Source organism: Crinia signifera, chromosome 3, assembly GCF_055691185.1.
Source record: "Crinia signifera chromosome 3, ASM5569118v1, whole genome shotgun sequence".
In the NCBI taxonomy this organism is placed as follows: domain Eukaryota; kingdom Metazoa; phylum Chordata; class Amphibia; order Anura; family Myobatrachidae; genus Crinia; species Crinia signifera.
In genome coordinates this window covers 86,578,393-86,595,040 of record NC_139219.1, presented here as the reverse complement: position 1 = coordinate 86,595,040, position 16,648 = coordinate 86,578,393, and the positions used below count along the sequence as shown (strand labels likewise).

At 42.6% G+C, this 16,648-nt stretch overlaps 1 protein-coding gene across 4 annotated transcripts in view; it reads left to right on the top strand.

Moving 5' to 3' along the window:
* The window catches only part of AKAP12 (A-kinase anchoring protein 12), a 121,078-nt gene that overhangs the window by 78,538 nt on the left and 25,892 nt on the right, over positions 1–16,648 (top strand). For 3 of the 4 annotated variants that reach the window (XM_083176160.1, XM_083176158.1, XM_083176157.1), the window contains exon 2: positions 10,171–10,294. In XM_083176160.1, coding sequence (XP_083032286.1) covers positions 10,171–10,294 — 124 coding nt within the window. Of the gene's footprint in view, positions 1–10,170; positions 10,295–14,584; positions 14,865–16,648 lie in introns of those variants that run through there. The other variant, XM_083176159.1, reaches the window with a different exon arrangement.

The following is a 16,648-nucleotide window of genomic DNA, read 5'->3' as shown; positions in this document are numbered from 1 at the left end:
AGTAAAAAGGTTGGTGATGATGGCGACTCTCATAACAAGTCAATAACGCTGTCTGTCTGCATTGGGCGTGATATATTTGCATACCTGTAGATTGCTTTTGCACGTGGCTACAAAAGAAGGTTATGCAAGGTTTTCTTTGTGTCTGAATAATTCATTCTGTGCATTCTGACACAAATACACATTTCTCTATTGTGAGTTTGTTTTGGCACTAGATATCTATAGTGGTATTTAGAAATGGACCAGAAAATCAGTATGTGAGAGACAGAAACTATGGTCATCTGAAATTGATTGGCTCGTTATTACACTTGTTAAGATCGGCAAACATTAGACGATATAGCTGTGTACACACGGCAGTGATAGGGGCTGATATCGCTGGGAATATGGTCGCTGGCGACCATATTGCCAGTGATGGGAGTGTGCCCCGGGCGATAAATCGCTGGGTGCCTGCTCCCGTTTTCAGCCCCGTTCTAATCGCTGGTTGCAGGAGCTTGCTTCTGCGACCAGCTGATTTACTATGCGGCACCGCCGGCAGAGGTTTCTTTTCGCCAGCGACCATTTCTGGTCGCCTATGAAAAGGAGGCATTGAGCGATATATCGCTCGGTGATATATCGCCCGGCAATATATCGCTGGGCGATATATTGCCCAGTGTGTACGCACCTTAAGTCATCAAATCTGGCGGATCGGACCGACATATTGGGCACATTGTCTAGAAAAGGTTAAGCATTACTGCCATAGTATACAATGCTAGTAAGTCAATACGGGATGGATGAATTAAAAAAAACAAAACACACTGCTAGAAATATCAACACGGTTTGTCATTTTGAATTAACTAGCATGTACAGTATAATCTCATTCTGGGTCAAGCAAGGAGAAACTACTACTAAACCATTCAGCGCCAAGAGTAAATAGATCTATAAAAAAAAAACTTGTTATTGTGCTGTCATTACACAGTTATGGAAAAACTCATTAAAACTTACTGCAGCAAATAAAAACCATTTTAGGCATTAACATGTTGAATTGTAAAATAAACTTTGCTAAACAGAGTGCACAGTAGCTCATCGCTTTGCAGACAGCGGTAAAGTATTGCTTCTTGAATGCAAACATTTCCTACTGATGTAAAACAGTGTTTGATAGCCGCTATGCTAACACACAGTAAAGTCATTTAGGGTGACTATCAAACCATTTTTTTTAACATGTCTCGAGGTTCTATTTTTATTTCTACTTGTAAATTACACATTTAAAATGAGAAAAATTACAAAGGTCACCTTTCTTTTGGAATTAAATGTTGGGATGGGTACACTAATAATTGGGGGACCTCAGGACAGCTCTGCCTCCTGCCCACATGAAATTTTTTTGGAATACCTCTGATATGGTTGTGCCTGGCATGCTGGACTGCACCTGTCCCGATCCTTAAACATGATTTCAATGCAATGTGCACTGTGGTACATACAGAGCAGCTGTGAACCGGGCCTACCTCCCAACGTTCTGACCAGAGCAGAACAAAGTGTTCACAGTTCAGGGTGAGGGAAAGAGCCCTCCTATTGGTATTTTCCCTCCTTGCATGTATTATTTAGGGCTGAGATGGCTTACCTTGACACTTCAGCTGTTGTTGAACTACACATCCCAGCATACCCTGCATCAGTTTTAGCTTTGCCAAATAGTAAAATTGTAGCAGGGCATGCTGGGATGTGTAGTTCAACCACAGCTGGAGTGTCAAGGTTAGCCATCACTGATTTAGGGCTTGGGTGGGCTAGTCCCTCTTCTACTATTCTGCTCATCCCCTCCTACTTCCCCTTCTTCCCACACAGAATAGACATAGAACCTCTCCAAACTGTAGAACCCAAGTCTGTAGAACCCAAACCTTATCCAAACTCCTTTCGAATCCAACCAAGCCTGGCCTGCATGCCCTGCAGAGCATGGGCTTCTGGTGAGTTAACTCCTCCTCAGTAATAGTACTACTCCCAGTCAAGCCGTTCAGAAGCCTGAAGCAGAGCTTTATCTCCAGACTACAAATTATCAGCCTAACATAAACTAACTTCAAAAAGAAAAGACTGGAAAGACTCTAACATTTTTAGTACTTATCTATTAATCTTATAAATGTTTGTATATGTTGTGAATAATAAATGTGGCATTCTGGAACCTTTTTTGGCTTGTGATATTGAATGCCTGGCACTCAAAGAGAAAAATGCTGTCTACGCTTTTAGGCAGTGATTAATGATGGTACAGTTCAGCAATATAGAAAAGTTGGGGATCCCGGGTGTGGTATAATGTACAGACAATGACTAGGTCAACAGTCAATAGGTTGACCCCAATAGGTCGACATGCACAAGGTGGACACTGGGAAAAGGTTGACATTGAAAAGGTCGACACATGAATAAGTTGTCAGGAGTTTTAAAGAAAAATTGTGTCAGTGTTGACACCTGACCATGTGGACCCCCAATTACCCGCATGACTTGCTTGACTCACCATGCCTTAGGTCAGATGCTTGGCAAAAAACATCGGCACAACCAATTTGTTGACATGTTTCTGGTTGACACATAAAAATGTCAACATGAGTTTCTTTGGGATTTTCCTTCTTTCTTTTTTTTTTTACTTTATCATACATGTGAACTCCAATTGGGCGTGAAGTATGGCGAGCAAAGCGCTAAACTAATTTGGGGTCCATGTGCTCAGTTATCGACACTGAAGCAAAAAAAACCTTTCATAAATTCATGTTGACTTTTTTAAATGATAACCATTTTTTTGTTGACCTTGCTTGTGGCGATATTTTTTTTTTCGTTTTGCGCTTTACGATCTAGACCACAGGTTCTCAAAGTCAGTCCTCAGGACAGTGCACGTTTTGCAGGTCTCCTCACAGAAAAGTGAAATAATTAGCTCCACCTGTGGATCTTTTAAAATGTGTCAGTCAGTAACGAGTGCACCTGCTGGGTGACCTGGAAAACGTGAACTGTGTGGGGTCGTGAGGACCCAGTTTGAGGACTCCTGATCTACAGTAGATAAATATACTGTACCAACCGTAAAAATCATATATAGCTATATGTAATGTGTTTGCAGTGTGATTGGAACATGCTTGCATTGTATAAGAAGATTTTAACGGCTTCTCTCTCTAGATTTGTGTTGAGTTAATAGCCTTTGAAAAGTAAAGCTGGACTAGTAAGCCTGTGGCAGACATAGAGCCACTTAACTAATGAACCAAGAACTACTTAGACATCTATTTAGCCAGCGACAGCTACATTTCTGTGTTCTGTAAAGGTATGTATTTGAAATGATATGCACAATAATGACATATCGCAACTATATTGTTAACGATGCGCGCTCCCACGGGTCTTTAGTGACGTCTTTTGTGATGTCCTTTGTCGTCTGTACATGCAGGTCAATCTGAGGATATTGTAAATTACAGCATACTACTGGAATGTGATCACTAATGATATTGTTTGTAAAATAGTTTAGCACGTATGCACTATATCAGTTTTCAGGGAGTTCCAGGCAGTTCAAGGGAAATCATTGACAACATTGCATCATTTGCAGTGTCAGTGTCGTTTAATGTGTACGCACCTTTAAGACTACCTAAAAGTCTCATGTATGTTGCAGTTTGTTTAAGGAGGAGATATAGCAAATGTCCGAAGTGGAGAAAGCTGCTTATCTAATGATAGATAGAATAATTGCTATAGGCAACTTTTCCAGCTGTTCTTTTTCGTAGGTTTTTAATTTAATTCACATGAAAAAACTTTTGCTACTAGTATTTTTTTTACCTTTTCAATATCTCTTTGAAATGGACAATTCAGAATTAGGCCAGTATGCAATCAGCAGCAGTAAATTACATCTGCTAATAAGCGTACTGGTGCTATCCTATTAGCCCTGAAAGCCAGCACTTATTGGTTGTTTGGTTTAACTGCTTCAGGCAGACAGAGATAAATCCACAATAAATGCCCTTGTTTTCAGCAACCGCGGCTGTGAAAATACAAGTTTGTGGATTTTTGTGGACCAGATGTATTCTCTCATGAAAAATTTGGGTTTTCATGCATAATGCTGTGTACACACGGGGGCGATATGGGCTATAATCGCTGGGAATATGGTCGCAGGCGACCATATTGCCAGTGATGGAAGTGTGCCCCAGCGAAAAATCGCCGGGTGCGCGCTCCCGTTTTCTGCCCCATTGTAATCGCTGGTCAGGTCTAAATCAGGCCCTAAGTGTAGTGATCTCCTAATAGCCCTTAAAATATAGTGCTTTTAATTCCTACCTATTTTATTGTAAAGGTGCATACACACGGGGGGAGATATATTGCTCAGCCATACATTGCTTGCAATATATGGCTGAGCAATATATTGCTCAGTGTCTCCTTTTCATCAGCGACCAGAGATGGTCGCTGATGAAAAGGAACCTCTGCTGGTGGAGCCACAGAGGTAATTAGCTGGTCGCAGGAGCAAGCTTTCGGCAATTGCCTATGTATTTGCGAGTGGATAGCATTTTTGCAAGGGGCATTTTCTTTTTCTGTTTGGGCGGTGGCTTTTTTTCTCGCAATCCAATGCAAATTCTCACATTAGTGGTCAGTTCTGAATAAGGCCCCTAGCTGTAAATGAAATACAATTTCCTGTATGGAACCCCTTTCCTCACAAACATGGGTCCGTACTGGCACTGACCCGGGTACGGCGCTTTCACATTAAATCCAGGTCGTTTATTTTACAGAGGACGACCAAGGTTCAGCCCTTCTTATAACTCAGGCCTTGTTGAATTGCCAGGTTGGTCAACACGGGGTATAAGTTGTTGGTGTTTTCACACCGCACCTCGACCTGGGTCCATATGTCACCATCCCGGCAATAACCCGGGTCTGAGGTATGCTGTTAAATAGGGGCATCTCTTTATTCATCACTTCCTTAGCTCATATTCAGCAGTAGTCTATTCAGAAAGTTCTTAGGAAGTTAGCAATACAAAGGGAAATTGTTTTCCTTTAACCTCTAATAGTGGGATTTGCATTGGTCTTCAGATCTTGTGGCCCGCAGCAATAAATGGCTTTACTGCGTGGAAAAATATAAGCTTCTGTAATTGAAAAAAGAAAATCTGCTATGTCATAGATATTCTATAAGCAAATTCACTGTTTGCGTATAAGCACATTGAACACCTATGTTGTAAATATTATCAGGGCAAGTGTTAATTTGAAAAATTGGCTTTTTGGTGACACAGAGTTGCATGCAGGCAGGCAAGTAGGCCACAACAGCATTCTCACCTGGTGCAAGAATTCTGTCCGAAATCTCTGCGTGTGATCCAGAGGATTTTCAACTATAAGCTTATAACATGACTTCAGAACACTTGCCTGATATTCAGTTACCCCTGGCCATTGATTGGGGGTAATTGTCTTGCAGCGGGCTATTCTGCTAACCCTGATATGCCACCCTTGGCCGCGTTTTTAGTATGGATTTTGCGGCACGTGCCTCTTGAAGAAAAGAAACCGGTTCACTGAAACTGTGTGTTTTCGGGCAAATTGCAAACAATTGCAAATAAAAAATGTTTTGCACCCAATGTATTCTCAGCTCAAACTGAATATCCTCCTATGCCTTTGTGTTTGTGCAAATACCCCACTGCCAAACAGCAGCTGCAAGTAGCGATATGACCGCATTGCATAAATCTCTGAGTCGCCGGTACTTCTCATATTTGCATTTGTTTGGCCATGGAGCAAGTGCAGTGCTACAAATTGTAGAATCTCTCTGCACCAACAGAGCTGTGCGCAACTCTGGTGTGGTTAGAAAGCAACCGATTAGCCTATGGCAGGGATGGGGAACCTTTGGTCCTCCAGCTGTTGCTGAACTACACATCCCAGCATGCACTGCAACAGTTTTGCTATTTGGCCATGCTATTACTGTAGCAAAGCAATCTGGGATGTGTAGTTCCACAACAGCGGGAGGGACGAATATTCTATTGAAGATGGCAGGTTGCCCATAGCAACCAATCAGATTCTACTTCTTATTTATTTAGCACCTTCTAGAGGATAATAGATAGAATCTAATTGCTTGCTATGGGCATTATCCCATTTTCAGAAGAACTCCCATCTTAGTAAATTGACCCCATTGGGGTATATTCAGTTGATGCCGGATCCATTCCAAAATTATTTTGCTGGAAATGGATCCGGCTTCCATTATTCAATCCAGTGGCCAAATCCGAATGTTGGATTTGACTGCTGATTGGTGCTCACCCAGCCTGCGGTGGGACCGGGTGAGCGCAGCAACAGGAGCAAGGATGGAGCCTTGAATGTGGCGGATGGGTATGGGGGAGTCGGTGGGTGGGTACGGGAGGCCGTGGGAGGGTGCGGGTGGCAGCAGGAGGGTACGGGCGGTGTGGACAGTGCCGGGAAAGCTGCTGCTCACCCGGCGAGGTCCTCCCTGCCTCAATTCGGAATCTTTTCATGTCTGATTAAGATTGACAGAAACAGGTGGATTAGTGGCTATTCCGTCAATCCACCATGTTTTCTGCAGGTCGGAACATTTCAAACTGCTGAAAAAAAACAGCTAACATTGAATAGATCGGAACCCCTTCCGATCTATTTATGGTCACCATCCCATGCTAAATCTATTCACTGTTGACCACCCACTGCTGTATATACCCAGAGTTCCATACCAATATACATCCCCAACATCTTTTTTTACAATGCTGTGGATTTCCATGCGACACTTACACCAGATTTCTGGTTTGTATGTGACCCTACTAGGCTAAATATAGGTACACACTATTTATTGCAGAATAAAAGGTAATACGAATTTATGGGGGGAAAAGACCTTACAATCAAGGGACATAATTCCAAATATGACAAAGTTTGTATTGAAAAATGCATGCATAATATATAAAATACAGGCTACCCAAAGCTTTTTAAGCTTTAATATAAACTACAGACAAATGAAATGATCATGTCCCATTAACATCCACCACCCTGTGACTCTAATAGAAATATGATAAGGCAGATAGGTTTAAGTTAGGTAAGCAGATCGCATTACTGTTTGTATGGCTAACAGCACACAGATGTGTAATGCAGGTGGAAAGGACAGCCCAAGCCTAATGCCTTTATTTAGCATTGAATCATCCTTTTCACAGTGTGTATGTGTTTGGAGGGGCTATTGTTACCTAGCTCCTTCTGTTTCAATTACTGTGCTAACTCCAGTGTCTACTCTAACTGATAAACTGTGACTCATGTTTTAATGCATTCTGAACATAAAAAGCCAATTCAAAGTGGTATGCAAATCCCCCAGAATTGTTCCCATAATGCATGAACATGTATGTTTGTATGTATGCACGGTTGTATGCATGTCATGGTCATCCCTCTCCCTACTTGGTGCTGTAGCTGGCATCATCCATGGTATGCATTGGAAAGGTCTTCAAAATGGTGTATTTATACTTCCTGTCAATGCTGCAAAGCCCATGATTCCATTGAAAGACTTCCCATGTGAGAGTACCACAATGCAGCTAAATCCTGCCTACTGTGTCCCTAATCACTCGTTTGAGTTGGGATCAGTTTCAAAGATGCGGACATTCTGGTCTCTGCATGCACTAAGCTTCAATTAGTGATAAAATGGAGAGTGATAAACAACCAACCAATCAGCTCCTGCCTGACATTTTTTAAACCCAGCCTGTAACATGGCAGATAGGAGCTGATTGGCTGGTTGTTATCACTCTTCATTTTATCACTGTTTGAAGCTTAGTGCACCTGGCCCAAGCTTGTTAGTTACTGGTAGTAATCCTTTAGCTGGAGGTGTGTAGGCAGCTTATGCCACGATCCACGTGAATAACAAATAATGTTGCTATGCTCTTCCTCCTAGCCTTAATTTGTAGCCATAGGAATGAAAAGATGTAGTTATAGTGAATTCAGCACCTTCCTGACTTATAAATGCGGAAAGATTACTGAAGGGACGTCCAAAGGTTGGAAATCATCTTTAATTAGTGTCGATTTGGGATTTCATAAACCAGAATTTACAGACAGAATATGTGCCGAAATGTGTGGCACCAAAGATTTGTGCCCTCAAATATACTTACTATTTTTTAGTTAACATGTTTATTATAATTTGTATGATATGTAGATCTATGATATCGTAGAATGTGTGACTTCGTTGAGTACTTAATGATGTTTTCTTCTACCATTAAATGTCTGAGTGAACAATATAGAAGTTACAGCCTTACAGGTCACACTGATAAATGATTAGTAGATAGAAAGACTGTAGAAGCCAGCTTGTCTGGCTGAAAACAGCATAAACTCACCTGGCTATCGGCAGGAATCCTTAGCTCACACACTGGATCTGGGCCCAGGGGTTCGGCTTGTCTTGATTGACAGGTGGCTGATTTGAATGATGGTCCAGGATAGGCTGTTTTGAAGTTAGAGGTGGAGATTGATGGGATGATGATCCTGCTTCCAGAAGATTCTGCCTCTTGCTTCAGGAACCGTTGCCCTCCCTCCCGCCCCAATTGTTAGTTAGAATTCGCTTTAAGAAGTCGTTCGCATTTATCCATTTAGTTGTTGTCGGCTTATTTTGTTTGGCGGAAAGAACGGTAGTTTAAATTAGAGCCGTATTTACATTTAGCTGGTGGTTGATGTCGAGATGTGGGCATCACCGATCCAGGTGGGCCCACATCTGGACCTTAACAATCATTTACTTCGGATAGGGTAAATTGTTGCGGACATTTGTAGGTTAGGGCAGGTGGCCCAATTTTTGCTGACTCGGGCAGAGTGGTGAGCTCTGCCTTAGTGATATGCGAGGTCAGGGGCAGAGGCAGAAGGTCAACCCCCTGACCTTAAGGGCAAGTGGCCCCTTTGAAAAGTCCGCTTCGAAATTGTGCCGTTGTCATGGACGCTGGCAGGTGGCCGGTCCTAGGCAATTAAGGGCAGGAGGCCCTTAGATCCGGAGTTTATTATTTTTATTACTTTGTTATTTTTCCAGCAATGTTATTTATCTTGCATGCCGTTCTTTGCCCGCCACCTTAGTTAGAGCAGGGACATAAATTTTAGTTAGATTCAAATAGGCCGCCCCTGCTCAAAATAAATAAGCCGTCCCCTTTAAGCCCAATTCAGTTGTACGCGTCTTTATTTCTTAGATAAGTGGTGTGAGTGTGGATGAGTGCCTATGTCTGTGTGGAGTTTAAAAGTTCAATGTCTAAGAAGTCCATATATAGAGGCAGTGGCAGAACTAGATATTTTGAGCTCCAAACCAATGTCTTCAACAGGGCCCTTACCCTCTTAAGTGACAGTGTCTGTGTCAGGGAGAGAGAGATAGGAAGAGAGAGTGTCAGTGAGAAAGATAGAGAGAGAGCAATAGTATCAGTGAGAGAAAGATAATGTCAGTGAGAGAGATAGAGAGAGCTACAGTGTCAGGGAGAAAGTGTGTGACAGCATCAGGGACAGAGCTAGAGAGACCAACAATATCAGGGAGAGAGCTAGAGAGCAACAATGTCAGTGAGAGATAGAGCGACAGTGTCAGGGAGAGAGAGAACTATAATGTCAGGGAGAGAGATAAAGAGAGGGACAGTGTCAGGGATAGAGCTACAGTGTCAGGGAGAGAGATAGAGAGCATGACAGTAAATGTCAGGGAGAGAGATGGGGGGATATGGAGAGACAGTGCCGTCAGGGAGGGAGAGAAAGAAACAAAAGACAGTGGGCAGAACCAAAGGGTGTGGAGAGAGAGAGAGAGGGAGCACTGACCGGACTCAGCCAAGGTACCTGATGGGGGCAGGCACTTTACAGCATTAAGCCCTACTCCCTAAATGCCCATGAATGAATGCTGGGGGGGATGGGAATGACAGAGTTATGCTATTAGCTGGGATGGGGGACGCTGGGCTGAATTCACTTAAAATTGCTCGCAAACCCTATGGACGTGTGAACACTTTTAAGCTAATTCAGTCCCCAGTAAAGTGCCGTGATGATTTACAAGTACGAATCTTCCGCACCTAATATGATCGACCCCATAGTTTTAAATGAAAGGCATCCTTACTGTATATTCAGGTAAGAATATTAACTTTCTGCAAGTTGGGTTCAAAGATCCACTGCACAAGCACAAAATGAATGGCCGTTGCCATGGTAACTTATTTACCACCTCTAGTGTTTAGAATAGTTCCTGAGCTATTCTGGGTTGTCTGCTATGTTTGTAGTCTGCGGTTCATCTTCAAGCATTTCAATTTCTATTTTTTCTTCTTGCAGCTTTTACATAAAAATGGCAAGCTAGCCGTAATGAATGGAATTGGAGATGAAGAAGTCACAGTGGATGCAGGTCTACAGGCTGAAGGTATAAATGGTCATCAGGAGGAGGTTGCTGTTGTAGATGGTAGGTACACCTTTTCTTATGTTTTAATCCATTCGGGGAAACTTCTTGGCAGTTCTAGTTCAAATAGGATGTTGCTCTGGGCAATCTACTTTACCACCTACATGAAGATAATTGATAGTATCGGATTGGTTTCCCATAGCAACATACTGTTAAAACAGAACTCACATTTTAGTAAATTTCCCCCATTGTATGCAAGCTTTTTTTAGGTCGCAATATAACTTTATCATTTTGCATGTGTTCAGCTGGATTAATACTGGTGGGGGCCCTGAGGCAATAAAGGTCTGGGCCTGAACTAGTAACAAGCAAGCATCACCCCCCACACACTCTACTACCAGGATGGGACCAGTGTTGTATCTATAATGGGTGCAATGTGCACAGACCACACGGGCCTCTGAGTACACACTGCACATCCTGCACCTATTTTTTTTTTTATTTAACTCACCCCATAGATAGCAGAACCTCTAAACAAATCACAGGAAAATGGCCGCTGCACCATTTCCCTCGTTATATGTGCCCAGTACTGCTGGCTAAAGAGGAAGGGGCCTGGACAGAGTAGGATGCACATACGTCTCCTCTTTTGTTAATATTCCCCTGGATGGGACACGCACCAAAGCAGCAAGTGCTGCCAGCTCAGTCATGATCTCAGGGGCCTTCGCTATCCTCGCGGGAGTTCCCTATCCTTTCTAGGCTGACTACATGGATGGTGACTGCTCGCAGTGTGTGGGAGCACCTGATGTGTTGTCGGCCCTCCCTTAATCTGGCCATGCTGCCAAGTCTTCTTTGAGTGCGTGGTAAGGGCATGCATCTGCAGCCATGCTCGTGCATCAGTCACACCCCTGGATCATTGAACAGCATAAGCTGGTACACGGCGCAGTGTAGTGTATCCGAGTAACAGTAGTGACTTGCTGCTCCAAGAGGGGACTAGCGCCATATGGCAGCACCGATGAGCACCTCTGTATCTGTGTCTGACATATTACATACACTGCACTTTGCATGAGGCAGGTTATTTGCCTTAAATAAGGTAAAGACATCTAGAGGTAAATATAACAAGGTCTGAGAAACTGGGGGTGTGGAAGTTTATCCAAGAATTCTGCAGGAGGAGACTCCCTGAAATAGCAGCAATCTCCCTCTCTCCCTCATTAGTTTACAAATCTCCCTCATTTCACCTAGCCCACATTACACTGTTACATTTTTTGGGAAAAAAGGAATGAGAGATAGATACATTTACATTGAATCATCAGCACCACTTCCCAGCACTTTAGCAAGTTCCGCTCAGATCTAGCAGTAAGCAGCCACGCTTCTAGGTGCCTCGTTCACAATCTCTTTTCACAATCTCTACATATATGGAACTAGAAACGCCCTTTGGGTGGGGCATGACATTCCCCCTCAATGGAGGTGCTTTGCAAAATTCTATTACCAACTATAATCTCCCTGAAACTAGTTTTCAAAAGTAGGCAAGTATGTCCTAAATTTTCAAGCGGCAGTTGTTTACCTCTTTAGCTGCTTTAAAAATATGGCATTTCCGTAGACATGAAAGAGAACAGTACAAGCATAAACTGTACCGTATTTTGGTTAAATTGAGACACTTTACACATTTTGTATTCCTGTAATTCCTTGAATTATTTCAACTGTTTTAATAGTCCTTGAAGACTTCCTGAGACCTGCTGATAACAGGATTGTGTTTGGTTGTGTCAGTGTTTGTAGGAAGTTGTATGTGAGTGAATAGCAGGAAATAATTGCAGGATGATCAAATTTTGCATCATTGAGAATGAATCACACTACTCAACATGTTCATAAAAAAAACCAAAAAGACAGGAAAGCATAGTGAAAGTTGAGATACAGTTGATAATAATTGTAGAAGGTGAGGTTTGGGCCGGATATTTTCACACATCGTGTCTTTTGGTGGATGTAACCTTTGGCACCAGCATTTTTAAATAAAAGAAAAGGTGCATTTTTGTCGGACATTACTCGATGCCGTAATTATTTTGGAGCGGGAATCAAAACATGCTTCTGTTTTTTTTGGCCCATTCATGCATACATATGACAAAACAATATAAATGATTCTGACCCACCAAGAGCTTCTCTCTGTTACATATCCTTCAACAGTGTGTATTATCTGTTTCATCCCCTTACACTTGTGTGTATTACATATGCTCCTCTAAAGGGATGCCGACAAAATACTGCCAGTTGGAATCCCAACAGCGGGATCCTGATGAACGGAATCCTGACAAACAACCCTGGGTTAAGTTAGGGCTGCAGGGGTGGGGTCAAAGGTTAGGCTGCAGGTGGGAATGGTTAGGGATAGGCTGCCGTAGGGGTGGGTTAGGATTAGGGGTAAGGTAAAAATACTTAATAGGATGTGTTGCAACCATTTCTGAGTGGCGGCAGTGGAAGTTTTCCAAAATTGGGGCAGCAGTGGCTGAGTCCTTGGATGCTGCTTCTCTGGCCACAGGCAGTTTAATTTTTCCGGACATCCTCAGTATCCCGCAGTTTACTCAGGTGTCCGATGTTCATACAGGTGATCTGATACTGTGTCTGTGCCCCCTCTGGGTAAAACTGTAAGTAGCACAAACAAATTGGTTGTTTCACATGCTCATGACACAACAGTCTGTTGCTGGCAGTGCTAGGTTCAGGCATCCAGCAGTAGTGTGTGTGTGTGTTGAGCCTTTCCCACAATTTAGGTGGGAAAGGCTTAAGGGCATTGCCCTGTTGGCACACCAGATGGCATGTATGTACAGATGCAATAAACTTGGAGTCTATGTCCCCACTGGAAGTGGATTTAAAATACTGTTATGGGAGGGTAAGCTCATAGTAATCGCTGGGCATGCCCCAACAAGTCATGCAACAAACAACTTGTATTCTTTCTATTCCATTCTACCCTGAGGAAAATTTCCCACAAGGCACTCAAGGGGCCTGCCTAGGGTTCGGCAGTCCCTAAGGGGCCCCATAAAGATACCCTGGCCGTCTGAAGATGCCACCTGCAATCAACAGCAAATATATAGTGCCATGGGTTGTATGAGCAAGGAGGGCCCCAAACCGGTATCTTGCTTTGGGCCCCCATGAGATCTAAATCTGCCTCTGATTGTAACCACACCCATGTGCTGTAAATGTAATAGTTCACAAACCCTTGCGGGACACGCATATGTAGATCATAGGGCCCAATGCAGATCTGCTCACTGGGCTGCAAGTACTGGCAGTCCAGCGAGCAGGTAAATACTTCCCGCTGCTATACTGAGCTCCCTCCAACCCCCGCCCCTATTTATGGCTGCAATGCGTTCCTGCTCACTTGGGGAAAATCACTCACCATCAAATGATTTTCCCCCTGCTCGCAGCGTTGAGTACGTCTAGACCTACTTGGTACTGCGAATGCCATGGGGAGAAGGAGGCTGGTGACCCTCCCAACGGCCAGCAAATGCCTAGTTTTCCAGGGCACTCCCAGAAATCGCCGGCGTAATACCCTCAAATATCCGCTGCATGTCAATCACCTTACAAGCGGTCAGAGAAGGCCAGCCTGCGCTTGTCTACAGCATATTGTGCGCATGACTAGTCTTTCGATAATCAGCCGAGCAGCGAAGTGGAAGCCCTGTGTATGGGTCTGCCTTGGGCCCATAGCATGTAGTGTGTGGACTGCATCACAAAGTGCAAGATCTGTTTAAAATAAAGATTACTATACGGGTTAATACAATTTTTAATACTTTTTAAATATAAAAATAGCGCTATTATGCAAATGTTTTTGTCATCTAAGAGTTTTTATCACAATGCTAAATACTTGTTTATTTATCACATTTTGGCAATGTAATCTATTCATATAAATAACCAGGTCCAAACAAACACTGCACGCATCACACATTTCATAAGGACACATTTGTTTTCCCATTTGGCACAAGTGTACTTTGTGGCGGGGGAAGGATAGAATTTTTTAGTTCCTACATTTTCTCTACTGAGATCTACTTAAAAAAATAAATGAAAAGAACAAAAGTCTATAAGACGAGTTTGATTTACATTTGTTAATTCCCCCAGGTTTAGCTAGAAAATGAGATTCCCATGGTAAATAGAGTAGTTCAAAAGATAAGGGGGTAATCTTTCATTTGCAAATGCTATTCCATTATTCAGTCTGTGCAGTCATGTACTGGATGTAAAGATCTGGGTGAGTCATAGTTAAGCCACCTTCAACTCAAACAATGTAAAGACCTCTCCTGGGGTCTGGGGGGCTGGTAGACAATAGCATAGGGTGGGGTTGGAGGAAGGGGGTGTGATGCAGTGCACTCAACCAGCTCACACTCAGGAAAGTTGTTATAGGTAGCGTGAAGGAAGCTTTCCTCTCATTCCACACTTCCCACCAAGGATAGCGGAGGATGTTATACATTTTCTTCCAATTAGCTGGGACCTTGCTATAACACTACACATTTCCAAGCAAGCCTCACAAGGACATCTGCTGCCCACTCGTATAACAAGGAATAATACAGCTACTGCTCCTTCCAGCAGCAGCATTACATTGGATAGGGGGCTAAGGGTCTTGGATAAGGATCGCAAAAGGAAGGAGCTATGCTTGGCACAATAACATTAACTGGTAAGATGATTTTGGTGGCTGTGATATGTACTGTACATTGTCAAGGCATTTAAAGTGACAGGGGATACTTTGAAGAAGTTGTGAGGAGTGATTTCTTTATTGCAGTATGGCTTAGCTGGGGATATTCAGTGTTACATGCTACAGATGGCTACTGCACATTGTGAGCCCTCTACGGGAATGCAGAAACTGTCCACAGCTGAGAAGCAATGTGCCAGGCTAATATTTACATGTCTGTGCATTAATACATTTAGAGGGGAACTTACTCAGGGCATTCTATTTCACATGGGATGTTGCTATATGAAAACAATCAAAATTTCCCCCCAATATATAATAGTACAGTATTGCAATTTGGTAGATGAGGATAACATATACACATACATACATATATATATATATATTTTTTTTAAGTTTCTTATATAGCGCACACATATTCTGCAGCGCTTTACGGACAATATTTGAACATTCACATCAGTCCCTGCCCCAGTGGAGCTTACAATCTATAATACGCTTGCAATGATATAACATAATTTATTATACATGAATTAACATAACATAACTTCATATTCTTGTGTGACATTTTTCACGTACAATCTGTGCGGTATTTCCTGAGTTGGTTCCAGTATTTGCTATGGTGCTGGTGCCTTTGGAAAAAGGTGTGTCTGTCTGGGACATGTAATACAGAGTAGCACGCTGCTTGCGCAATGCTGAGAAGAGACATATGCAGACCATTGACTTGTTGTAGGCTATCCAAACTTTTATTCTTATTTGCTTCAGCAATACAAATTGGCCTTTTAGGTGAAAGATTGGTAGTTGATAATATGTGAAGATATCAAGTATAGGCATTATCATTTTAATATAATATAGGGCGAAATATAGTAAATGTATACACTATCCTTTTTATTTTTGGGAGCAGACATTATTTGTGATATATTCGCCAATGCGAATCAGTGCAGCAGCGAGCGCACTTTACGGTGGCCGGAATTTGCACAAAAAAGCTCTTGCTTCCCCATAGGGTAGTGAGCAATTTTGAGCGAATTCTGTCTGAAACTAGCCTGCGAAGGTTGCAAAATTGGGTGCAGTGGCTGGCGTTTAAATGCAGCGGCAACAGCAGCTCGCAATTAATAGGCTCAACCCCATTGTCTCCCATCCCCAACTTTTGAGGAAAATATAGGACTTGTGTTCTGGTGGAGAGAATATTTCTGTACTATATAATGAACCTAGGTACATTTTATGCAGTAAATGGAAAAAAACAACAACTGGATTTGTTCTTTTCCAGTGTGAATCACATTTTTAATATTTGAGAACTGCATCTAAGCATTCTGGAAGCAATGAGTTTAACTTGCAGGGTTCAGGGACAGATTCTCTAAGCTTCAAAAGTGATAAAATGGAGAGTGATAAACAGCCAGCCAATCAGCTCCTACCTGTCATGTCACAGACTGTGTTTGAAAAATGTCAGGCAGGAGCTGATTGGCTGGCTGTTTATCACTCTCCATTTTATCACTTTTGAAGCTTAGAGAATCTGGCCCAGAGTGTGGTATTAGTTAGCTGCCACTGTCCTGTACGGTTTGTCAATGACATGCATTTGTCCCAGATCCTATTGCAAATCCCAATAGTAACCATCCCAGTTAACCCATTCATATTTACAGCCAGTGCTCTTAGTACCTAATAGTGGAGAATGCTGAAGGCTTCTTTATTAGTAAGAATAAGTCATTACTAAGAATATTTTCTTATTCATAAATATGATTTTCCAGCTTTTCTTTCTTCATGTGTTTAAAGGGGGCAAT